General features: G+C 44.8%; 1 protein-coding gene across 1 annotated transcript; it reads left to right on the top strand.

Annotated features, from left to right (window-relative positions):
- Positions 1-970: 970 nt before the first annotated feature.
- On the top strand, positions 971-20,803 carry LOC115472540 (allograft inflammatory factor 1-like). Its single transcript, XM_030206835.1, is given in 6 exon segments — positions 971-1,146; positions 1,441-1,502; positions 12,156-12,236; positions 15,088-15,115; positions 20,636-20,760; positions 20,762-20,803. Coding segments are annotated over 6 exon segments (363 nt in total). The 5' UTR covers positions 971-1,121.
- The last annotated feature ends 1,833 nt before the right edge of the window (positions 20,804-22,636 follow it).

Raw genomic sequence — 22,636 nt, 5'->3', positions numbered from 1 at the left:
GGAATTAAAACCGCAATATCATCGGCATACATAAGTACTTTAAATCCAGCCGATTGCAAATCAAAGCCCAGAGATGCCATAAATACATTGAATAGAACGGGGGGGGGGGGGGGGGGGGACAGAAACTGTATCCCGCTTATAAGAGTAAACACCATCTATATGACCAAATAACAATCTGCACATTAAGAAACCTTTGAGCCAACTCAGGACAAGATATAAGAGATAGAGAGTGCCTCTATCTCTCTTTCCTGTTTGTTTTTCAACATATTTCCCTGTTCAGTCTCTCTCCTTGTGTATGGGCATTTCTCTCCCTCTGTTACCGTCTGTTTCTCTGCTTCTTTCTCTCATTCCCTCTTCCTGATCCTCTCCTTGAAATGAAGTCATTTGTTTTCAGTCTGTTTAGAGCCTTTGGAGACAGAATTCAAGAAAACGAACGTGAAAATGACTAATGCGAAGAATGCTATGTACACTCTTCTGGTTCCCTTACTTGAACAAGTGATGTTTCTGCCCGAATATAAATAGAAACAGCTGTTGGGTGGAGGCGTATTTCGAATGCACAGCTGGTCTGAAAAGCACAAGGATCTCCTGGAACTAGACCGACCTTCTTGACTTCTCAGAGTTTGTCCAAGGTTTCAAGGGCGGTAAACACTCTAGGGTCTTCTCACACCCAGACCTCCCCCCCCCCCCCCGCACGCTGCTTTGTGTATTGGGGATGAACGAGACAGATGTGCAGACTTTTGAACAAACTTGCAAGATTTAAGAGAAGACGTTGATGCATATAAGCGAATGCCAGAGGCGTGAGTTCCCTCGCTGGGCGACTGTGCCATTTCTGTGCTAACAGCTGACTGACCCGCGGAGGGCAACAGTGGAAAAGAGATAAGCAGTCATCGAAAGGGAGGAGAGCGAAAGAGGGAGTGGAAAGCTATGCACTGTCCCGGACAGGAACGGAAATCGCTGGTCTCTCCGGGTTTGCCAGCAGAGGGCGCCACGTGTTCGGGAAGCGCTGCTGCTGCTGCCCAGGGACGGGAGCATAAAGGGGGAACCCGGGAGAAGCGCTGCGCAGTGCTGGCAGCAGCCAGAGAGGAGGAGGACACGTCTTCGGGCATCTTCTTATCAACAACATGACTGCCGTGCACAACACCCAAGGTATAGTATCCAGTCAGTCACTGGAAAACTTGCTGCAGCCACAGGGAGGCACAAGGCTTCAGGGACTGCTTCTCTCTCCTGGGAACTTCTACTCCGATCTGTCCCGGGAAAGTACTTGAAAGAGAGAGTTTTAAGACTTTAGTAGAAAGGTTAGAGGAGCTGAGGATCTTTGGCTTAACTTTAATTCAAAGGTGGTGGCGGGGAAGGAGTGGTCTCAGGGCTTTTGTATATAAGTGATGGGGAGGAGGGGGGTTGATGCACTGCTATCATTGGTCTCTTATACGTCTCTCTCAGGTGGGAAAATGTTCGGACTGCTGAAGGCGCAGCAGGACCTCAGGCTGCAAGAAGTGAATCAGGTGAGAGGGGGGGCCCCACTCTTGCCCCTGTCCCGGGGTTGTGTGCGGCGAAGGGGGGTGGATCGCATAATTCCTAACCCCTCTTAACTGTATGCAAATGTTAAAGGTTTATAGTCTGGAGTGGAGGAGTGGCCTAGTGGTTAGAGCACCGGTCTTGCAATCCAGAAGTGGCTGGGTTCAAATCCCACTGCTGCTCCTTGTGATCTTGGGCAAGTCACCTAACCCTCCATTGCCTCAGATACAAACTTAGATTGTGAGCCCTCCTGGGACAGAGAAATATCCAGAGTACATGAATGTAACTCACCTTGAGCTACTACTTAAAAAGGTTTGAGCAAAATCTAAATAAATAAATATCTTTGTAGCAAAATGTTAAATAAGGTTAATTACAACATATGAAACATTTCAACAAAGAATAAAATTAAAACATAAAAATATATTATAATTTACGGTTTATTGAAACTTACTATACCACCTAAACTAACTGGCAGATCTAAACGGTTTACCATCTAAAACATCAAACAAAATAAAACATGGAAAAGAAAATAAGATGATACCTTTTTTATTGGACATAACTTAATACATTTCTTGATTAGCTTTCAAAGGTCGCCCTTCTTCCTCAGATCGGAAAGGATCTGAGGAAGAAGGGCGACCTTCAAAAGCTAATCAATAAATGTATTAAGTTATGTCCAATATAAAAGGTATCATCTTATTTTCTTTTCCATGTTTTATTTTGTTTGATTTCTATTGATAACCTTAAGAGTGGACTAACACGGCTACCACACTCCCATCTAAAACAAAATCGACAAGAGGAAAGGAACTACAATATCAATAGGAAAGAACCTCACTCACATTCAAGAAACAAACTCAGCCAAAGGAAAAAAAAAAGGAAGAAAAATGAGAGAATGACAGATGAAAACAAACACCAGAGCATGAAAACATACACATATAAACACAATTAATCCACTGAAGGGCAACTTGAAAACAGGAGCACAAAGAAACTACACCTTTCCTACTAACTTTAGGACCAAAACTAAAACCCAATCCAAAATTACCTGCATCAGGACTGTTCCCAAAAACATCAGTAAAGATGCCCAGTTTGGGGGCATAATACCAACCCTGTTGCCAACGTCCTTGAAGTTCGAAATGCACCACTCTTCCACATCAAAAACCTTCCCATCCTCCATGCTGCTGGAATAGAAGCCTGCTATAGATCCTGCCTCTGGCTAGTCTGCAGTTTTCACCTCTCTCAATGTCACCCTTTTCTGTGCATTACAATGAAACAAGCTGTAACTGAAAAAGTACATGAGCCCAGTCTGCTGATTTCCCTCCCAATTTGGGCAGACTATGAAAGGGTCCCTAATGGGATGTGGGGAAAGATGTGGAGGGAGAGAAAAGAGAGCATTCGTCCAGGTAATGGGGCTGTCAGCGATGAGTGACCTTTTCATCAGCAAAGGTCACGAGACTCTATTCTGGCCAGTGCCAGCTTGAGCTCTGAGAAGTCACTTACAGGTGAAAATATCTATTTGTATCTGGTGGTGAAAGGGTCAAGCTGCTGAGAGGTAGCACCCTCTGAATGCCATCCACTGTTAACACTGTAATTCCATTGCTGCTGATGTTCAAAGGACTCGGGTTCAAGAAATGCTCTGTCTCTATGTGACCTTTGATATGTTTCATCTTTCTGACCTCTGTTTCTAACTGTAAGATGTTCACTATGTGTGATGTGACTTATAAAATCTCTGCATAAACAGGCTTCTGATATACCCATTAACCACAAATAATCCTAGGAAGGAAATGCTGTTCACTTGGACCAAAAGTCCTAACAAAAAAAAATCTGTGGATTTACTCCCTCACTACTAATAAATAGAACTTGCATGACCACACCACGAGTCTGTCCCTAGTGAATAAGCTCCTGGTAGGGACCCAGAACTTTACAGAGACTTGGAGGAAGAATAGCATTTGGAAGTGTACCGTCGTCTTCATCTGGCCCTCATGGCCTTTGTCTTATAGGATAAGTCGTGTTGTAGCAGGTCGGACTCACCTTTTTCTTTCACTTTTAATTGATCTCATGTTGCATTTTATCGGGGCACAGGCAGCAGAGCTAAATCTGTACATAGTTGACATACCAGGGAGCAGAAAGCAGTAACCTTATATGGGAAACTGCTCTTTCTCACACAGAAAAAAAAGACAGGCACATCCAGAGAGCCTCACACTGAGAGACAGGGGAGTCTTCCTCAGCATCTCTGATTATTCAAGCAGTGTTACTTCCATTTCTTCTACAAACCATGCCATAAGCATTACTGTCTGTAGGACTGGCGAGTGACTCAGTGGCACTGCCATGACCAAGGTCCTCCCTTCAATCGCGGGCAGATCTTTGGCACCCAGATGGGCTGGGAATGAGAATGCTGGAGAACCAACTTTACAGCCCCCACCCCCACGAAAAATTGTAATCAATAGCGAGGCTAGGGGCAAGAGAAGAGGGAAGTATAAAATGTAATGGGGGGGGGGGGGAAATCTCTGAGTGCCCCTCGCAAATTATGATATATAGTGCCAGGTTCCCAGCCAGAAGGAAGTTGACCAATCAAAAGAACAAACATAATCCATTTATTCATTTGGATTTTGCTCACACCTTTTTCAGTAGTAGCTCAAGGTGAGTTACATTCAGATACACTGGGTACCTCCCTGTCTCTGGAGGGTTAAGTGACAAGCCCAAGGTCACAAGGAGCAATAGTGAGATTTAAACAAGGCAAGTACTTTAGCCACTAAAAGCTACTCCTCCACTCTGCATCAGTGACTTCCTAAAATAGACAAAGAGAAAATAAATGGTATGTGGGACACACAAAGAATACAGAGGGAGGGCTGAAACCTTTAATTCCATTCTCTGCATATAACTAATGCCTTGGTTAGTAAGCTGCATTCCTTCATTGTGATGCACAGCATTTATCATACTCCATGATTTCTGATGACAGCTGTAATATATAGTATTTATCAAACCCTCATTAGCAAAGTTGCATTCCCATACCAGTGGAGCAACAGGATTTTTTCACACCTCATGAGTTCTGATGACAGCTGTGGTAGCCAAGCGGTTCCGGTTCTAGTGATCTTTTCCCTCTTTTTGCCATCTTTGTTGCCTGAGGATGATTCATATAGTATTAACATTATATGAAGCTTTGTGCCACACTCTTGGCACTGTAGTTCATCAGGAGGTGGTGAGTGACTACTGTTGAGTTTCTTGGCTTCGCCTTGATTCACCCGTCTTTGCTTTCTTGACCTCACCTTGATTCAGATTTAATTCAGAACATGACACTATCTGACCACAACAGCAACCTTTCTTCAGTAACAAGAACCTCCTTACGCAGGCATGTCTCTATCCCCTGTGACAAGACTTGTCCTGACTTAAAAATAGATGAGCTGATGATTAACTCATCAAAAAGATCTATATCATTGCTTTTCTGCAGAGTACAGAAAGTACAGTAGGCTGAGAACCAGGTTCAATTCCCACTGCAGTCCCTGTGACTCTGAGCAAATCAATCAACCCTCCATTACCCCCAAGTACATATTTAGATTGTGAATCCATAGGGACAGAGAAATACAGTGCCTGTATGTAAACTAGATACCTGTCCCACGACCTAATAAATCCCCCCTGACCGCTTCATAGCAGACCTCACTCCCACCTAAATTACATGCTTCAGCAAGGGCCTCTTCCCTAAGGAAAATGGCAATATCCTACTCACATCCCAATACCAAAAGATACCAAGAAAAAAAACAAAATGAAATCCAGTAGCATCTATCCCGCTGGTAAATCAACTGATGGAAAGCATGGCAACCAAACAATTACTATTATATAAACAATTTCTCAAGTATTACACGAATCACAATTAGGATTCCGCCCCCCTCCACAGCACTAAAACAGTACTAATTACTCTCCTAGCCAAATTCAACAGGAAATAGTCTAGTGCATTCACATGGTAAACCATAATAAACTACTAAGACTACTAGATTACTTCAGGATTGGTGGAAATATACTTAGCCGTATCAAGGGTTTCCTACCACAAGAACATATCAAGTGAAATCAAACTCTACATATCAATCACCATGGAAAAGCAGACCTCGGAGTACCTCAAGGATCACCATATCACCGATCCTCTCAACCTAATGAGGACCCCACTAGCCAAGTCATTATTCAACAAGGCCTCAACCCTTTCATCTATGCAGACGGTGTCATAAAATACATTCCTTATAAACACGAACTGACAGAAATCACCAACGAAATCAAGCTCAGCTTGAACATCATGGACTCATGGGCAAATGCATTTCAACTAAAACTCAATAAAGAAAAACACACTGTCTCATTCTCTCATCCCAATACAGCATGGACACCCCACAAGTATCAACACCCCAGACTAACACCCTCCCTATCTCAGACAACCGGAAATCCTCGGTGGTTACATTGACCGTACTTAACACTAGACAGCCAAGGTGAATCCACAACAAAGAAAATGTTCCACTCAATGTGGAAACTCGAACGCGTGAAACCATTCTTCCTGAGGAAATATTTGCAACCGGATACAATCAATGGTACTAAACCCGTAGACTACTGCATGGAATTGTATGCGGGATGCAAAGAACAAACCTTAAAGAAACTTCAGACCGCCCAAACACAGCAGCCAGGCTTAATCTGGGAAAAACGCGATTTGAAAAGCGCAAACCTCCTCCATGAAAACTACACTGGCTCCCAATCAAAGAATGCATTGCCTTCAAAGCCTGTACCTTGGTCACAAAATTATCTAACGGTGAAGCCCCGAGATACATGACAGACCTCATTGACATACCAACCCAGAAACACATCCAAATCAGCATGAACATATCTAATCTGCACTACCCAAGCTGCAAAGGACTTAAATACAAGTCAACTTACGCATCCATTTTTGTCCTACATAAGCACACAACTGTGGAACGCATTACCAAAAGCCTTGAAAACAACGTATGACCACCTAAACGTCCGGAATCACTAAAGGCTAATCGTTTAAAAAGGCATACCCCGCAGAGCCAACTAAATGCCTGATCTCTGCGACACACAAAAGTAAAGTACATAACAGACATAACACAACTCGTTTCCGCTGACTAATTCCACACGAACTTTATCTTACCACAACATCACTTGTATTTGTTCACACCATAAGGCTGTGTACCGCCTCTCCAGTACCATGTAAGCCACTTGAGCCTGCAAATAGGTGGAAAATGTGGGATACAAATGTAGCAAATAATAATAATCTATAAACTGATTTGGTTCTAACATAGAAAGGTGGTATACCAACAAACAGAAAGCAGCACTTATGTTCAGATACAAGAGGCCGAGGAAAGGTTTTAAAAAGATTGCCTGCAGGTTTACGAAATGTGCCAGCACCTCTGAGCACTGAGAAAGGAAGGCACAGGTAAGTAGGGTTCTCAGCCAGTCCTGGGACATATCTAGCCAGTCAGATTTTCAAGATATCCATAGTGAATATGCATAAGATAGATCTGCATAATCTTCTTAAGACATCATGTACAACATTAGTAATGCTGTTTTCACTATGAAGTAGATAATCATTTTGGTTCAGAGGCATAGAATAGATGTTAAAACTGCAGCTGCTTAGCCTTTATATTGTGGACATCTTTGCTGACCTCCTTCATCTGCTCTTTTGCTTGCCAAACAGAACTATTACATCCAGCTGACTAATTCCTCTCAGCTCAAACCATCGTCTCTCTTCGCCACACTGAACTCTTTCCTCAAGGTGCCTCCATCTCCAACTCCCCCTCACTATCTCCTCAGACCCTAGCTGAGTTCTTCTATGACAAGGTCCAGAAGATAAACCTTGAATTCTCAACCAAGCCACCCCCACCTCTCCCTCCCCCTATCCGTTCCCCTATCCCCCAACCCCTCCGTCCTTTTCCTTCTTTCCAAAATCACTGATGAGGAAACAACACATCTTCTCTCCTCCTCAAAATGACTACCTGTTCTGATCCCATTCCTACCCACCTTCTTAACACCATCTTCCCCTACTTTCACCCCTTTTATCTGTCATATCCTCAATCTTTCACTTTCCACTGTGACCGTTCCTGATGCCTTCAAACATGCCGTGGTCACACCGCTCCTTAAGAAGCCCTCACCTGTCCTTCCAACTATCGACCCATCTCCCTCCTCCCCTTCCTCTCCAAGATACTTGAACATGCCGTCACCGCCGCTGTCTTGACTTCCTTTCATCTCAAGCTGTTCTTGACCCACTCCAATCTGGCTTTCGCCCATCTTCATTCAACTGAAACTTGCACTTGCAAAAGTTTCTAACGACCTGTTACTGGCCAAATCCAAGGTCTCTAGTCTATCCTCATCCTTCTTGATCTACTGCCGCTTTTGACACTGTTGATCACAGCTGACTCCTGGATATGTTGTCTTCACTTGGATTCCAGGGTTCTGTTCTTTCCTGGTTCTCCTCTTACCTCTCGCTTTGCACCTTTAATGTACACTCTGGTGGATCCTCTTCCACTTCTATCCCTCTACCATCGGTGTACCTCAGGGTTCGGTTCTCGGGTCCTCTCCCTGTTCTCCATCTACACTTCTTCCCTTGGCTCTCTGATATCATCCCATGGCTTTCAATACCATCTCTACGCTGATGACTCCCAGATCTACCTCTCTACCCCCGAAATCTCTACCAGCATCCAGACCAGTGTATCAGCCTGCCTATCTGATATCGCTGCCTGGATGTCTCAACGCCATCTGAAACTTAACATGGCCAAAACTGAGCTTCTCATCTTTCCCCCTAAACCCACCTCTCCTCTCCCTCCTTTCACTATTTCTGTGGATGACACTTTCATTCTCCCTGTCTCTTCAGCTCATAACCTTGGGGTCATCTTCAACTCTTCTCTCTTCTTCTCTGCTCACATTCAGCAGATTGCCAAAAACCTGTCGTTTCTTTCTCTATAACATTAGCAAAATCCATCCCTTCCTCTCTGAGCACTCTGCCAGAACCCTTATCCATACTCTTATCACCTCTCGCCTAGATTATTGCAACCTCTTCTCACCGGCCTCCCACTTATCCATCTCTCTCCTCTTCAATGTCCAAAACTCTGCTGCGCGGACTCATTTTCGCCAGAGTCGCTATGCTCACCACTAGCCCTCTCCTCAAATCACTTCACTGACTCCCTATCCTTTTTTGCATTCAATTCAAATTTATCTTACTTACCTATAAGTGCATTAATTCTACCGCTCCCCAGTACCTCTCCCTACGCCCCCCTTGGGTACTCCATTCTGTGGATAAAACTCTCTTGTCTGTCCCCTTCTCCTCTATTGCTAATTCCAGACTCCGTTCCTTTTATCTCACTGCACCTCACGCCTGGAATAGTCTTCCCTAAGCCTGTACATCTAGCCCCCTCTTTGGCCGTTTTCAAATCCAGGCTAAAAGCCCACCTCTTTAACGCTGCTTTTGACCTCCTAACCACTACTCTCTTGCCCTGTACCCTTCTATCCCACCTCTTTAATTCACTTACCTCTTAGTTGTACCCTTCTATCCCCTCCTCTTTAATTCCCTTACCTCTTAGTTGTTCTGTCTGTTTGCTTGTCCTATTTAGATTGTAAGCTCTTTGAGCAGGGACTGTCTTTTCATGTATGGTGTACAGCACTGCATATGCCTTGTAGCGCTATAGAAGTGATAAGTAGTAGTAATAGTAGTCTTCCTCTTTTCATAAAACTTTTCTGGCTCTCAAAGCAGCACTGGCCATAACTATCCTAAGGGCTCACTTCCTTGTTAATGAGGGCAAGCTTATGGGGGCCAGTAGGTACTAGCTAAGTAACTATCATTTTGTGCCATTTCCCTCAGCTGGATTTAAAAATCTGAATCACTTTGGAAGATGGGAAACTGTTGACCTGGTTTCTTGTGTTGTTTCTCTCAGAGCAAATATTTCCAAATGAATCAGTTTTGCCCCATACCTTGACAGGAATGAAACCTCATTCCTAAGGTGGGTGTGTGGAGTATGATCTCAGTTTCTCAAATGTATTCATCTTGGTTCAATAGGAGATATCAGTATTCTACATGTTTAAGGAACATGGCTGTATTGGACCCAGTGGGACCCCGCTTCAGTGTCTGGCACCGTGAACTACTACCAGTGACAGCTCAGGCACATCACCTAAGCTGGAATTTCACCCCTGTGTGGATATGCCCCTTAGTACCCCCACCCCACGTCACTGCAAGGGAGACTATGGAGAAGGAGCAATGTTTGTGCCCCTGTCTTTCTTGTGAGCCATATAGCCACACTGCCTGCATAACAGTATTGTAACCAGGCAAGCTATTTTGGGTGGGCCTGAGCCCAACATGGGTGGGCACACAATTCACCCTCAGCCCCCACCCCAGTGACCCTCAACAAATAAATACCTGAGCTGGTGAGGATCCCAAGCCCTGCCAGCTGAAGAGGTCTTCCAACTGCCAGAACAAGTCACTCCCCTTCTAGATGCAGCCAGCAGTGCTGTCCACACACTGCCATCATGCTGGCCTACCCTATCCCATGCATGCTCCGTTTTCATGCATGTGCAAAAACTGAGCATGCACAGGGAGGTGGGGATGGCATAGCAGTACTACCAGCTGCAATGAATAGGGGAGTGACTTCTGGTCACAGGAGGACCTCTTCAGCTGGCGTGGCTTAGGGATCCCCATCAGCCATAATAAGGGTGCCAGAATTTTGGATGGGGTTGAGTCCAAAGTGGGCTGCACAATCCCTCAGGATAGCCCTGATTCATCTCACCATGGAGGTCCCCATATCCCTATTGTCATGTCTGTGGCCGTGACCACCTCGGCTTACCGTTCTGGTGGCCTTTGTTTGCATCTGTGGTTAGTTCTGTCTCTGCCTTGTGTGCTGATTACTTCACTAAGGGGCACCTGTGTGGGCTATGCTTCGCTGGGGAGCCAGCATCTAAGATGGGCTCCCGCCTGTTCTGTTCCAGCTTCCAAGATGGCTGCGGCCTGTCCTTCCTGTGTGCTCACTTCCTATGGGGTTCCAAGCCTCTTCTTGGTGTCAGTGTGGTTTCCTGCTTCTGTCCTGCAGTAGGTGACATCATCAGGGAGAGGTCTTCATAAGTGGAAGTGCTGTGCTTGCATGTCAGGGCCTTTGCTAGTAAGGTGTGGTGGTTATGCCAAAAAGGTCGTCAGGTTAGTGAGTGTGCTGTTGCGCTGCTACAAGCCTGTCTTTCCATGTGGGCTCTGGCCCTTCTGTTCTTGTGTCTGTGGACTGCTAGTCCTTCTGTGTGTGTTCCTGCCCCTTTTGCTCGGTGTCTGTGACTGCTAGTCCGTCGTGTCCCTGCTCTGTGTTGGAGTCTGAAGCTTCAGCCTTTGTGTACTCCCTGTCTGTGTTGGGAGCTGTCTGAAGCTCCAGCCCGACTCCCTGTTTATTTCTCGTCCTGCAGCCACCCCAAGAACTTTGCAATCCCTGGTTAGCTATTGTCTGCTGCTGGCCCTAAGACTCTGTTAGCTCCTGGTTTATTCTATTGTGCTTGCTGCCTGCCCAAAGACTCTGTTTGCTCCTGGTTTTATTCTATTATCCACTGCCTGCCCTAGACTCTGTTAGCTCCTGGTTATCCTCTGCTTCGGCCTGCCCAAGACTCTGTTTGCTCCTGGATTATTCTATTGTCCGCTAGCCTACCCAAAGACGAGTTCCTAGTTCTTCTTCTGTCTGCTCTGCCTAGCTTGCTTTGCTTGTATATCCCGAGACTTGTTTCTGCCAAGCTTGCTTGTGTATCCTGCGTCATGTTTCTGCCTAGCTTGCTTGTATTTCCTGAATCCTGTCTCTGCCTAGCTACTGTGTATATCCTGAGTGTATATCCTGAATCCTGTCTCTGCCTAGCCTTTGTGTACGTCTTGTTCCCTTGGTCTGTCTTGTGTTTCTGGCTTAGTGGCTGCATGCAGCCTTCAGTCCGAGTCTAGTATTTAGCCTAGCTTTCTTCGTGTATCCCAGCCCCAGGGTGGGTCCTCTGGATCGTCAGTTCCTGCCTTATCCTGCAAGTCCTGCCGGCCACCCGCACTCCGGAGCTCAACTCCGGAGGAACGGTGGTCAAGCGCAAGTGAAGTTGTTCCTGTTCTGCCTGTTCTAGTTGCCTGTCTCAGTACTACTCCAGTCCAGAGTTCCAGTCCTGCTCTTCTGTGTATCCAGTTCCAGGGTGGTCTTGCCTGCCGCTACCGCTCCTTGGCAATGGCCCAAGGGCTCACATATTCCGGTTCTGCCTCGAGGACCCGACACCTATCCCCCCTTCCTCCATTGCCACCCTGTTCTGGAATAAAGGATATTTTCTTTGTGCCATCCCATCATGTTCCACCTACGCAATTCTAACAAACTTGGAATCCTGGACTGATATAGGAGCCACAGATATATCACTTAACCCTCCATTGCTCCAGGTACAAAAATAAGTCCCTGCATATTATGTAAACCGCTTTGATTGTAACCACAGAAAGGCAGTATATCAGATCCCATCCCCTTTTCCTTTCTGGTTCTGTGAAACAGAAAGATGAGCCATACAGAAAGTACAACATCCTCCAGTATTACACTTCATTTTGTAACAGTACCTCTGAGCCTGGTTTACTGTCCCATGTTGGAAGCTTTGGATTATTTCTCAGACCCTTGTTTTTTCTGTTGTAGGAGTTTCTGGATGATGAAAAGTTCAACAATGAAGATGATTCGGAAGAAAAACTCACCTCTTTTAAACGTAAGATGTGTTTTGTCAGACCCAGCTGAAATTTCTCTGGAAGGACATATTAGTGCTGAGATTCCAGAGAGACACAAAATACAATATCTCCCTAATTTCTTGGCAATCTTCTTCCAGGCGATAATTTTAATTGCTGCTTTATTTCCACCCTAGAGTTGTCTATGGTTTCTGTTTAAAATTATCTAGGGGTGCAGTTGGTGTGGAAAACATTTTATAACCATACTCGAGCCCCAGGAGTTTCTTCTCTCCCTTGTTTCCAGTTTGGTTTTGTCATTGACAATACCAGTAAGGATACTGGGCACCATAGGCAAATCAGCTTTGTTCCCATGTCTCCAACTCCAAATCACTTGCTGTTCTTCTTTCTCTTCCTTAAAGCCAGGAACACAGGGTTGCAGTGCCAAAACTTCCTGGTGATTTCAATATGCACAAAATCTGCATCAGGACATTCTGCTCTGTGACCACATATTTTGAGAAAAAGCAGAGGAGTGGGTGGGTAGATGCAGCACAGGGACCCACGATCCTGCCTGGCCAGCTCAGCTCTTTCTGTGACTGATGGAGTCTTGGGGATCCCCATGAGCTTTGCTGCTTTGCTGAGCCGACTCTACTAGCTGTTTGCAATTTCCCCCTTCCCCCAAATTCCAACACCCTAGGTGACCTGCTTCGGCTACAGGTGATATCTCCTTGAGGAGTACCTGGTCATTCATGAGATATCCTATGTAATAAAATGCACCTCCAACATTCTGAAGCTGACTGCATGGCTGAGGCATTCCTGCTCTCTGTATCCATCTCCTGAATTGACATCACATACTTCCGGGTTCGTCACAAGCAGAAGTGACCAACCACACGAGGTTTCTCGGCTTCAGAATGTTGGAGGTGCATTCTATTAAATAGGATTGGTCAGTTCCTTGAAGCACAGCCAGAGCTCAGCATCCTGCACAGTAACGCTCAGACAGCAGAAAGAGGGAGGGAGGGGGGCCTGACACCAGAGAGGGGGGATGTATCTCTGTCACACACACACTCTCTCTCTCTCTCTCACAGTCAATGTCTTTCTCTCTCACATACACTGTCTCTCACACACTCTATGTCTCACACTGTATCACATTCACTCTCTATGTGTCACACAGTCACTCACACACTCTCTTGGTCTCATACACTGAGTCTCACAGAGAGTCTGTGTCTCACACACACACTCTCTCTCTCTCTCGCACACACTGTATGTGTGTGAAACACACTCTTTCTCTCTCACACTGTGTCTCACATATGCACTTGCATACACTCTCATTCTCACACACACACTCGCTCTCTCTCACAGACACACTCGCACCCAGACTCACTCTCTCTGTCTCTCACACACACACACTCGCACATTCACTCTCTCTGTCTCTCACACACAGTCACTCTCACATACACTCTCTCAAACATACACACTCCGAGGAAAACCTTGCTAGCGCCCGTTTCATTTGTGTCAGAAACGGGCCTTTTTTACTAGTATCTACATACAATGAAGGTAGCACATGCAAATTCAACTGTAAATATTGGTTGGGAGGTTCTTGAAGATATGATTGAAAGTATTGACTGATTTCAATGTGACTGGCCATGTCAGGTCCTGATTTCAGTGACTGCTGTAGTGCTGTGCCTGTCACTGGTGAGGATCAGTTCTGTATTGCTTTCTGGAAATATTTTGTCTGTAGGTGCAAAGTTATTCTGTGTCACCCTTGGAACAGGCAGCCCTTTCTCCTTGTGCACATGTCTCTCTGTAGGCTTTTCTGCCTTCTGCTTTGCAATCTCTCCACCCGCAGCTCTCCAACAATTAGTGCACTGTCTGCTTAGATCCTGAATGCCTTTTCCTGCAGCTTGTATAGCAGTGCACAGAGAAGTCAGGTCAAGGAGGCCTTTAACTACATATGAGCAGCTGGCTGTGGAAGAAACTTCTAACTTATGCTATGGGGTGCAGTGAATCTAGAGGTGATATCATTAATAGAATGAAAAAGGAATTACTTTAATGCATTTCACTTTAGTACAGCACCTCCTCCATTCACTCCACACACACACACACACACACACACACACACACACACAAAGGAAAGAATATGTCTGTGTGATGGGAAGAAGCAGTAATAGGAGGAGGAATGCATACTGTAAGCAGAAAAGCGAGTTTGTTTTTTAGTTGAGCACATGGGTCTCTGTCTTAGGAAAGTGAAAGTTTAAATTATTTGTAAGTTAAAACAGCTTAATGCTGCAGAGTGTGAAAACTTCACTTGCACAAGAAATGACCAATTCCAATCCTTCAGGGCTGCATGGACCTGATTTTTGCTGCACAGTGTGCATACAGTATATTGAGAAACAGTATTAATTGTAGCTATCCAGAAAATCAAATCCTGTTTGTGACCCTGGAGGAGAGAGAGTTGACTGTCCGTACCTCAGACAGTTCCCAAAGTTTAGATGCAGTATTTGTAAGGCTGATTTTTTTTTTCATGAAATGTATTAATTTTTAATGAATAAAAATTCAATATATAACAGTATGAACATGTTCCATCTTGGTACACAAAAGAAAAGGGGGAAACAAAAAAGTATAAATAAGAAAAAACGTGTCATATAAATGAGAAGATAAAGAGACAGTGTTATCAGCGCTATTCAAAGGTAAGGCATAAGGGGGAAGAACATAGAAGGGAAAAAACGGGGGAGGAGGAAACAGTATATTTGCTGTTTGCCTACAACCTGGAGGAGATAATTAAGATGAAAGGTTCAATCAAGATTGAAGAGATTTGAAGTATGCTTCTAGTGGAGACAAGACTAGAAGTTTTTTTCCAGTGATACTAGTGATTTCAGCTTATTTGTTTTATCTTGTAGAGAAGTTCTTAGGAGTTTGATCTGAACGATGAAGGCGAGATAGGTTGAGTACGCCTCACTCAGGAAGGAAAAATGTAGTGGTGGTAACAGAGTGTATATGGGCACACAAGAGAGAAAAGCCAGAATATCTCTGACACAACCATCAGATTACTTGTGAAATTTATTGCAGTATAACTTTCGGAGGTGCACGAAGGTTGTAGAACACAGACTATTTGCAGTTACATGTGTAACTGCACATTAGTGCAAATCAGCACCAATTAACACCTGTTATTACAATAATAAGTGTCAATGAGATTGATTAACACTGATTATGACCAACAACTAATGCCAATTAGCATTTATTAAAACCAGTTATGAACAATTAGTGCCAATTAGCATCAATTAACAAATTATGACTAATTAGTACAATTTGCGTTGATTAACACCAATTGTGACAATAATTAATGTCAATCAGCATCTATTAACATCAATTATGATCAAATTAGTTCCAGTTCGCATCAATTAACACCAGTTATGGCAAATAATTAGTGACTAATTTGTCGATTAAATTACATGTGTAACTGTAGGCATTCTGTAATCCATGTATGAAATTTTGCACATTGAGTGTAAATTGGATGGGTAAGATTATAGAATGAGGGGGAGGTTGTATTACCATTTGAACTGTATTAGGCCACCTGAGTTCACCCACAGTCATGGCTATGGGTTTTTGCCAGCTCATTGGAAAAGATGGAAGGATTGAACCTAGACATTATTTTTATTTATTAGGATTGTATTTTACGCCTTTTTGAAGGAATTCACTCAAGGCGGTGTACAGTAAGAATAGATCAAATATAATGGTCAATAGGCAATTAGAGCAGTAAAAAATATTCGAATAATGGTATCCTACTTGCAATGACAACACAATATGTAACTAGAACATTATTGGTAGTGAAGGGTAATGCAAAGTTGTAACATATAGATGAGTAAGAAAGTAGGAAGAATTAGAAAGTAAGGTGATTGATTTAAAGAAAGTTGCATGTGAGGTCAGAGAGTTGGTTAAATATTATCTCAGCTAGGGTAGGAGTGGATAAACATGTCCCGCTGCAGTATGTGCAGCCCGAGTCAATCCTTGTGTGTGTGTGAGGGAGACTAACAAGTTAGTTACTTCTTCCATTAAAGGCTTGGTTGAAGAGCCAAGCTTTCATCTGCTTCCTGAAGTAGAGGTAGTCTTGTGTTAAGCGGAGCCTTTCAGGCAATGCATTCCAGAGTGTGGGGGCTACTCCGGAGAAGGCCTCGCTTGTGGGTATCACATCGTGTAAGTCCTTTGGAGAGGTGTAGTTAGTGAAAGTCTTTGGGAGGGCCTTAGTGTCCTTAGCGGTGTGTGGAGGATCATCCTATTCTTCAGATACTCGGGGCCATTTCCTTTCAGGGCCTTGAAGATCAGACATAGAGTTTTAAATTTAGCCCTGTATTGTACTGGTAGCCAATTAAGATTTTGCAAAAATGGTGTGATGTGGTCACGTCGCTTGCAACCTTCTATGAGTCTTGCTGCTGCATTCTGAATCAACTGGAGCTGGTGCAGGCCCTTTGTAGTCAGACCATTGTATAGTGCATTGCAGTAATCCAGTGTTGATGTTACCATGGCATGCACAACTGGGATAGAGATTTACCTTCTCAATGTAAGGAGAGAGGCAGCGTAGCTGTCGCAAATAGTAAAGCAGCTCTTGAAGGGTTGCTTGGATTTGGGGGATCAGAGCTAAGTGTTGATCTAACCTGTATTCCAAGATTCCTGACTTGTGATTTGAGGGGCAGTTCATACTCGTAGCCCAAAGAGGGATTTTGTATGTCAGGTATGTATCCACTTGTGTTAGGGACCCAGAGAACTCGGTTTACTTGGGTTCAGGCAAAGTTTGTTGAGTTAGCTCATTCTTGAATTGATGTTAGACAAGTGATCAGTTTATTCAGGCTGTAGGTAGATTAGTGTTCACTATGGTTGAGTAGCTGCATGTCATCCACATAGATGTAGAACAGAGTGTCCATTGACCGAAACAGCTCAGCTAGTGGACTTGAGGTAGATATTGAACAGAATAGGTGACAGTATCGATCCTCGTTTACCCCGCAGGTCAGTGTCCATGAGTATACTGCCAATCATTATGGATTGTTGCCTGTCTGATAGATAGGATCTGAACCAACCATCCATCCATCGACTTCATCACCTCACCTTCTCTCTCTACCCTCTTCCTCCCTCTTGTCTTTTAATCTTTGCCTCTTTCTTCCGTCCATTTTGCCTTCCCCATTCCACCTAAATACCTCTCGGCCTTGACGCCTTCGTGACCACACCTCTCCTACTCTCCTCCGCTCTCTTTTACTCCTACTCTTACTCTCAGCCGGTGACATCAATCCCAATCCTGGCCCCCCTCACCAACTATTATCCCAACTCTACAGATCTCACCGCGACCTCTCTAACCTCATCTCTATTCTCTACTCCCCTCCTCTTCTCTGCCCTTCACTTGCGCCCTATGGAATGCCCGCTCTATCTGTAACAAACTCACCTATATCCATGACCTCTTTATCTCGCGTCACCTCCATCTGCTCGCCATAACAGAAACCTGGCTCGCCCTGATGACTCTGCTTCAGTCGCAGCCCTGTGCCATGGCGGTTTTCACATACTCCTTGCCCTGCTGGCCGTGTTGGACTACTTCTCTCTCCCTCCTCCAGATTTCAACCCCTTCTTCACCTCAATCTCACTGTTTTCCTCCTTTGAAGTCCACTCTATCCGCCTTTTCTCTCCTCTGCCTCTTCGAATAGTGGTCATTTAGTCGTCCCCCTGATAAGTCCCTTTCATCCTTTCTCAGTGACTTTGATGCCTGGCTTGCCTTCTTCCATGATCCTTCCTCCCCCTCTCTCACTTGGTGACTTTAATATTCCTGCTAATGATCCTTCCAACTCTTATATTTCCAAGTTACTCGCTTAACGGTCCTCCTTTAATCTCCAACTATGCTCCACCTCCCCCACTCATCAAAATGGTCACTGTCTTGATCTCATCTTCTCCTCCAACTGTTCACCCTCTAGTTTCCTTGCCTCTGATCTTCCCTCCTCTGATCACCTCTATAACTTTTCACACTTAAATTCTCCTCCCTCCCAGTCCCGTCCTATCTTATCTATTTATCTAGGAATCTTCACGATATTGACCCTTCATCTCTATCCTCCCATGTTTCAAACCTCCTCTCTACTGTGGCACCATCCACATCTGTCAACGAGGCTGTTTCTTCTTACAACAATACTCTATCCTCTGCCTTAGATACTCTTGCACTCTTGCCCTGTAAGGCGCTACAAAACCCCACCTTGGCTGACTTCTAATATCCGCTACCTACGTTCCTGTACCCGCTCTGACCGAACGCCTCTGGCGGAAATCTCGGGCCCTTGCTGATTTCTTACACTTTAAGTTCATGCTGACCTCCTTCCAAATCTGCTCTTTTACGTGCAAAACAGGATTATTATATCCAACTGACCAACTCTCTTGGCTCTAATCCTCGACTTCTCTTCACCACATTGAACTCTCTCCTCAAGGTGCCCCCTCCCCCAACTCCCCTTCATTATCTCCTCAGACCCTTGCTGATTCTTCACAAGATTGAAAAGATAAACCTTGGTTCTCTACCTCACCACCTCTCCCACTAGTCCGTTCCCCTCTCTCTCCTTCCCCTCATTCCCTTTCCTCCTTTCCTGAAGTTACTATTGAGGAAACTACACTTCTCCTTTCTTCCTCAAAATGTACCACCTGTTCCTCTGATCCCATTCCCACCCACCTTCTTAATGCCATCTCTCCTGCTCTTATTCCTTTTATCTGTCACATTCTCAACCTCTCACTTTCCACTGCGACTGTCCCTGCTGCCTTTAAACATGCTGTGGTCACACCTCTCCTTAAGAAGCCTTCACTCGACCCTACTTGTCCCTCTAATTACCGACCCATCTCCCTCCTTCCTTTTCTCTCCAAATTACTTGAGCGTGCTGTTCACCGCCGCTGCCTTGATTTTCTCTCCTCACATGCTATTCTTGACCCACTACAATCTGGTTTTCGCCCTCTCCACTCAACCGAAACTGCGCTTACTAAAGTCTCCAATGACCTATTACTGGCTAAATCCAGAGGTCAATATTCCATCCTCATTCTTCTTGATCTTTCCGCTGCTTTTGACACTGTCGATCACAGCATACTTCTCGATACCCTGTCCTCACTTGGATTCCAGGGCTCTGTCCTTTCCTGGTTCTCTTCCTACCTCTCCCTCCGCACCTTTAGTGTTCACTCTGGTGGATCCTCTTCTACTTCTATCCCTCTGCCTGTCGGCGTACCTCAGGGTTCTGTTCTTGGTCCCCTCCTCTTTTCTATCTACACTTCTTCCCTTGGTTCATTAATCTCATCCCATGGCTTTTCCTACCATCTCTATGCTGATGACTCCCAAATCTACCTTTCTACCCCTGATATCTCACCTTGCATCCAAATCAAAGTTTCAGTGTGCTTGTCTGACATTGCTGTCTGGATGTCTCAACGCCACCTGAAATTAAATATGACCAAAACCGAGCTTCTCATTTTCCCCCCCAAACCCACCTCCCCGCTCCCCCCGTTTTCTATTTTTGTTGATGGCTCTCTCATTCTCCCTGTCTCCTCAGCTCGAAACCTTGGGGTCATCTTTGACTCTTCCTCTCCTTCTCTGCTCATATCCAGCAGATTGCCAAGACCTGTCGTTTCTTTCTTTACAACATCCGTAAAATCCGCCCCTTTCTTTCCGAGCACTCTACCAAAACCCTCATCCACACCCTTGTCACCTCTCGTTTAGACTACTGCAATCTGCTTTTTGCTGGCCTCCCACTTGTCACCTCTCCCTCTCCAGTCGGTTCAAAACTCTGCTGCCCGTCTCATCTTCCGCCAGGGTCGCTTTACTCATACTACCCCTCTCCTCAAGACCCTTCACTGGCTCCCTATCCATTTTCGCATCCTGTTCAAACTTCTTTTACTAACCTATAAATGTACTCACTCTGCTGCTCCCCAGTATCTCTCCACACTCGTCCTTCCCTACACCCCTTCCCGTGCACTCCGCTCCATGGATAAATCCTTCTTATCTGTTCCCTTCTCCACTACTGCCAACTCCAGACTTCGCGCCTTCTGTCTCGCTGCACCCTACGCCTGGAATAAACTTCCTGAGCCCCTACGTCTTGCCCCATCCTTGGCCACCTTTAAATCTAGACTGAAAGCCCACCTCTTTAACATTGCTTTTGACTCGTAACCACTCGCCTCCACCTACCCTCCTCTCTTCCTTCCCGTTCACATTAATTGATTTGATTTGCTTACTTATATATTTTTTGTCTATTAGATTGTAAGCTCTTTGAGCAGGGACTGTCTTTCTTCTATGTTTGTGCAGCGCTGCGTATGCCTTGTAGCGCCATAGAAATGCTAAATAGTAGTAGTAGTAACCAGGCAAGTACTGTTCCATTGATACCTGTTTCTGTCAGATATCATAATCCACAGTGTTTCTGACTCTGGGTGCAGTCTGCCACTTTTTGTCTTACATTTACTTTGTCCTTGCCACAGACATGATGTCCCTGAAGAGGATGATGGAGAAGTTGGGGGTTCCCAAGACCCACTTGGAGGTGAAGAAAATGATTTCAGAAGTGACAGGTGGAGCCAGTGAAACCATTTGCTACAGGGACTTTGTGGAAAATGATGTTGGGGAAGCGTTCTGCAGTCCTCAAGTTGTAAGTCAAGAATGCTAGCCCAGGGTTGACTAGTTGGAGCTGGGGGCAGGTGGAGTTGGGAAATACCTACTCTAAAACATACGTAAGGTTGTCATCTAGATCCAAATTCACCTGTCAGGGTTGAACCTGTCCTGGGTTTACCCCATTACTTGCAGGGACTTTTAGTCAAGCTTTTCTTAGGGAGTACAATGAGGACATCAGAACTACAAGTCCCTGCATGCAATGGGGTATGCCCAGGACTGAATCAACCCTGTTGGGCAAATCTGGATCCAATTGGCAAATCTAAATGTGCTTGAGATTCAACAGCCAAACTCACATCAGATTGAAAATCTAATCTGTAGAAAGTGATGAAATCATTTATGAGAGAACTAGGTCACCTTCTCCCCATTTGTCCCTTACCAGCTCATGTCTCACAGGGCTTAGCACATTTTATTTTCTTCTGTCACACAGACTGGTATGCATTAATACATTAGGATAGTCATCGACATGAGCAGCATTTCCTGAAGACAGGTTATGCTTCCTTGAATCTTTGTCATGTATACTGGTGGAGAAAAACCTGTCGGAGTGGATAACTGTCATTTTTGGAGAATATGTGCCTTTAAAGCTGCCCTGCCCTGAAACTGTCCCATGGATAATAGGAGTGTTACCCAGATCCAGCTTATAAGGAATGGGAGAGGTCCCTCTACTTCTGTTTCATACTGAGAAACTCCCCTAAGTATCAGAGGCTAGACTAACTTTAAGTTAAAAACAGGAGGAACCAGCACACCCTACATTCCTGAGTTTGCAGCTTCTCCTAGATACCAGGAGGCAGCAAGACATCTCCTCTGGGCTGTGCTTCAGGGACAGGAATGCATTCAGTGTTAACAGTGCTACTTCTTCCCTGCCCCCCTCTGAGAACTGGGGGTGGATGGCTAGGAGAAGCTGTCAGGAATGGAGCAACATAACAGGTGAGTTAGGCTTTTGTGCTGATCCCCCCCCCCCCCCCCCCCCCCCCCCGTCAGCAATAGTAAGGAATTGTACTTACTGCTCTCCGGAATATTCAGCTAAAAGTGTGTTTATAAACTCTGAAATAAATAAATAACAGGCTCTATTCTAAAGCGATCAGAGCATGGTGCAGGTAACATAGTAAATGACGGCAGGTAAAGACCTGAACTGTCCATCCAGACTGTCCAACTGTCACACTCATTATCAATTCATGATTAAACCAACAATGAATAGGATATAAAATACTTGATCATTGTTTTTCTTTGGCATTTCTGGGACATAGACTGTAGAAGTCTGCTCGGCACTGTCCTTAGGTTCAACTACTGGATTTGCAGTCAAAGCCCACTGTAGCCTATCTGAATCCATCTTGTCATTTGTGGGACACAGACCATCAAAGTCTGCCCGGCCCTGTCCTCACATTCCAAGTACTGGAGTTGCCTTCAAAGCCCTCTCCAGCCCATCCAAACCGGACCGCCACACATGGGATACAGACCGCACAAGTCTGCCCGGCACAGAATATAGTAATTATGCAGTTTGTAGTCTCTGTATTATTCTATATCAGCAAAGTTTTAATTACATTATAATTAGGCGGAGAATGCTTACTCGTGTCTTTGTTTTCTACCTTGAAAATATAAAAAAAATTCTGCCTCATTTTGGAAGAGAGGGAAGGGGGATATTGGTGGGAACTGGCTCTGATCTCTGAAAGCTCTTATGCATCTGCTGATATCCTAGTACAATACTTTTTTTTTTAACTCCCCCCCCCCACCCCCCGCTCTCTCTTTTGATTTGATTTTGACTTTTGTGACTAGCATCACTTACAAAAATTAAATGTTTTCTTGTCCTGCATTTCCTG

This window comes from Microcaecilia unicolor, chromosome 6 (genome assembly GCF_901765095.1).
Source record: "Microcaecilia unicolor chromosome 6, aMicUni1.1, whole genome shotgun sequence".
Taxonomy (NCBI): Eukaryota; Metazoa; Chordata; class Amphibia; order Gymnophiona; family Siphonopidae; genus Microcaecilia; species Microcaecilia unicolor.
Note: the sequence above shows the minus strand (reverse complement) of the source record. Positions and strands in the feature narration are given on the sequence as shown.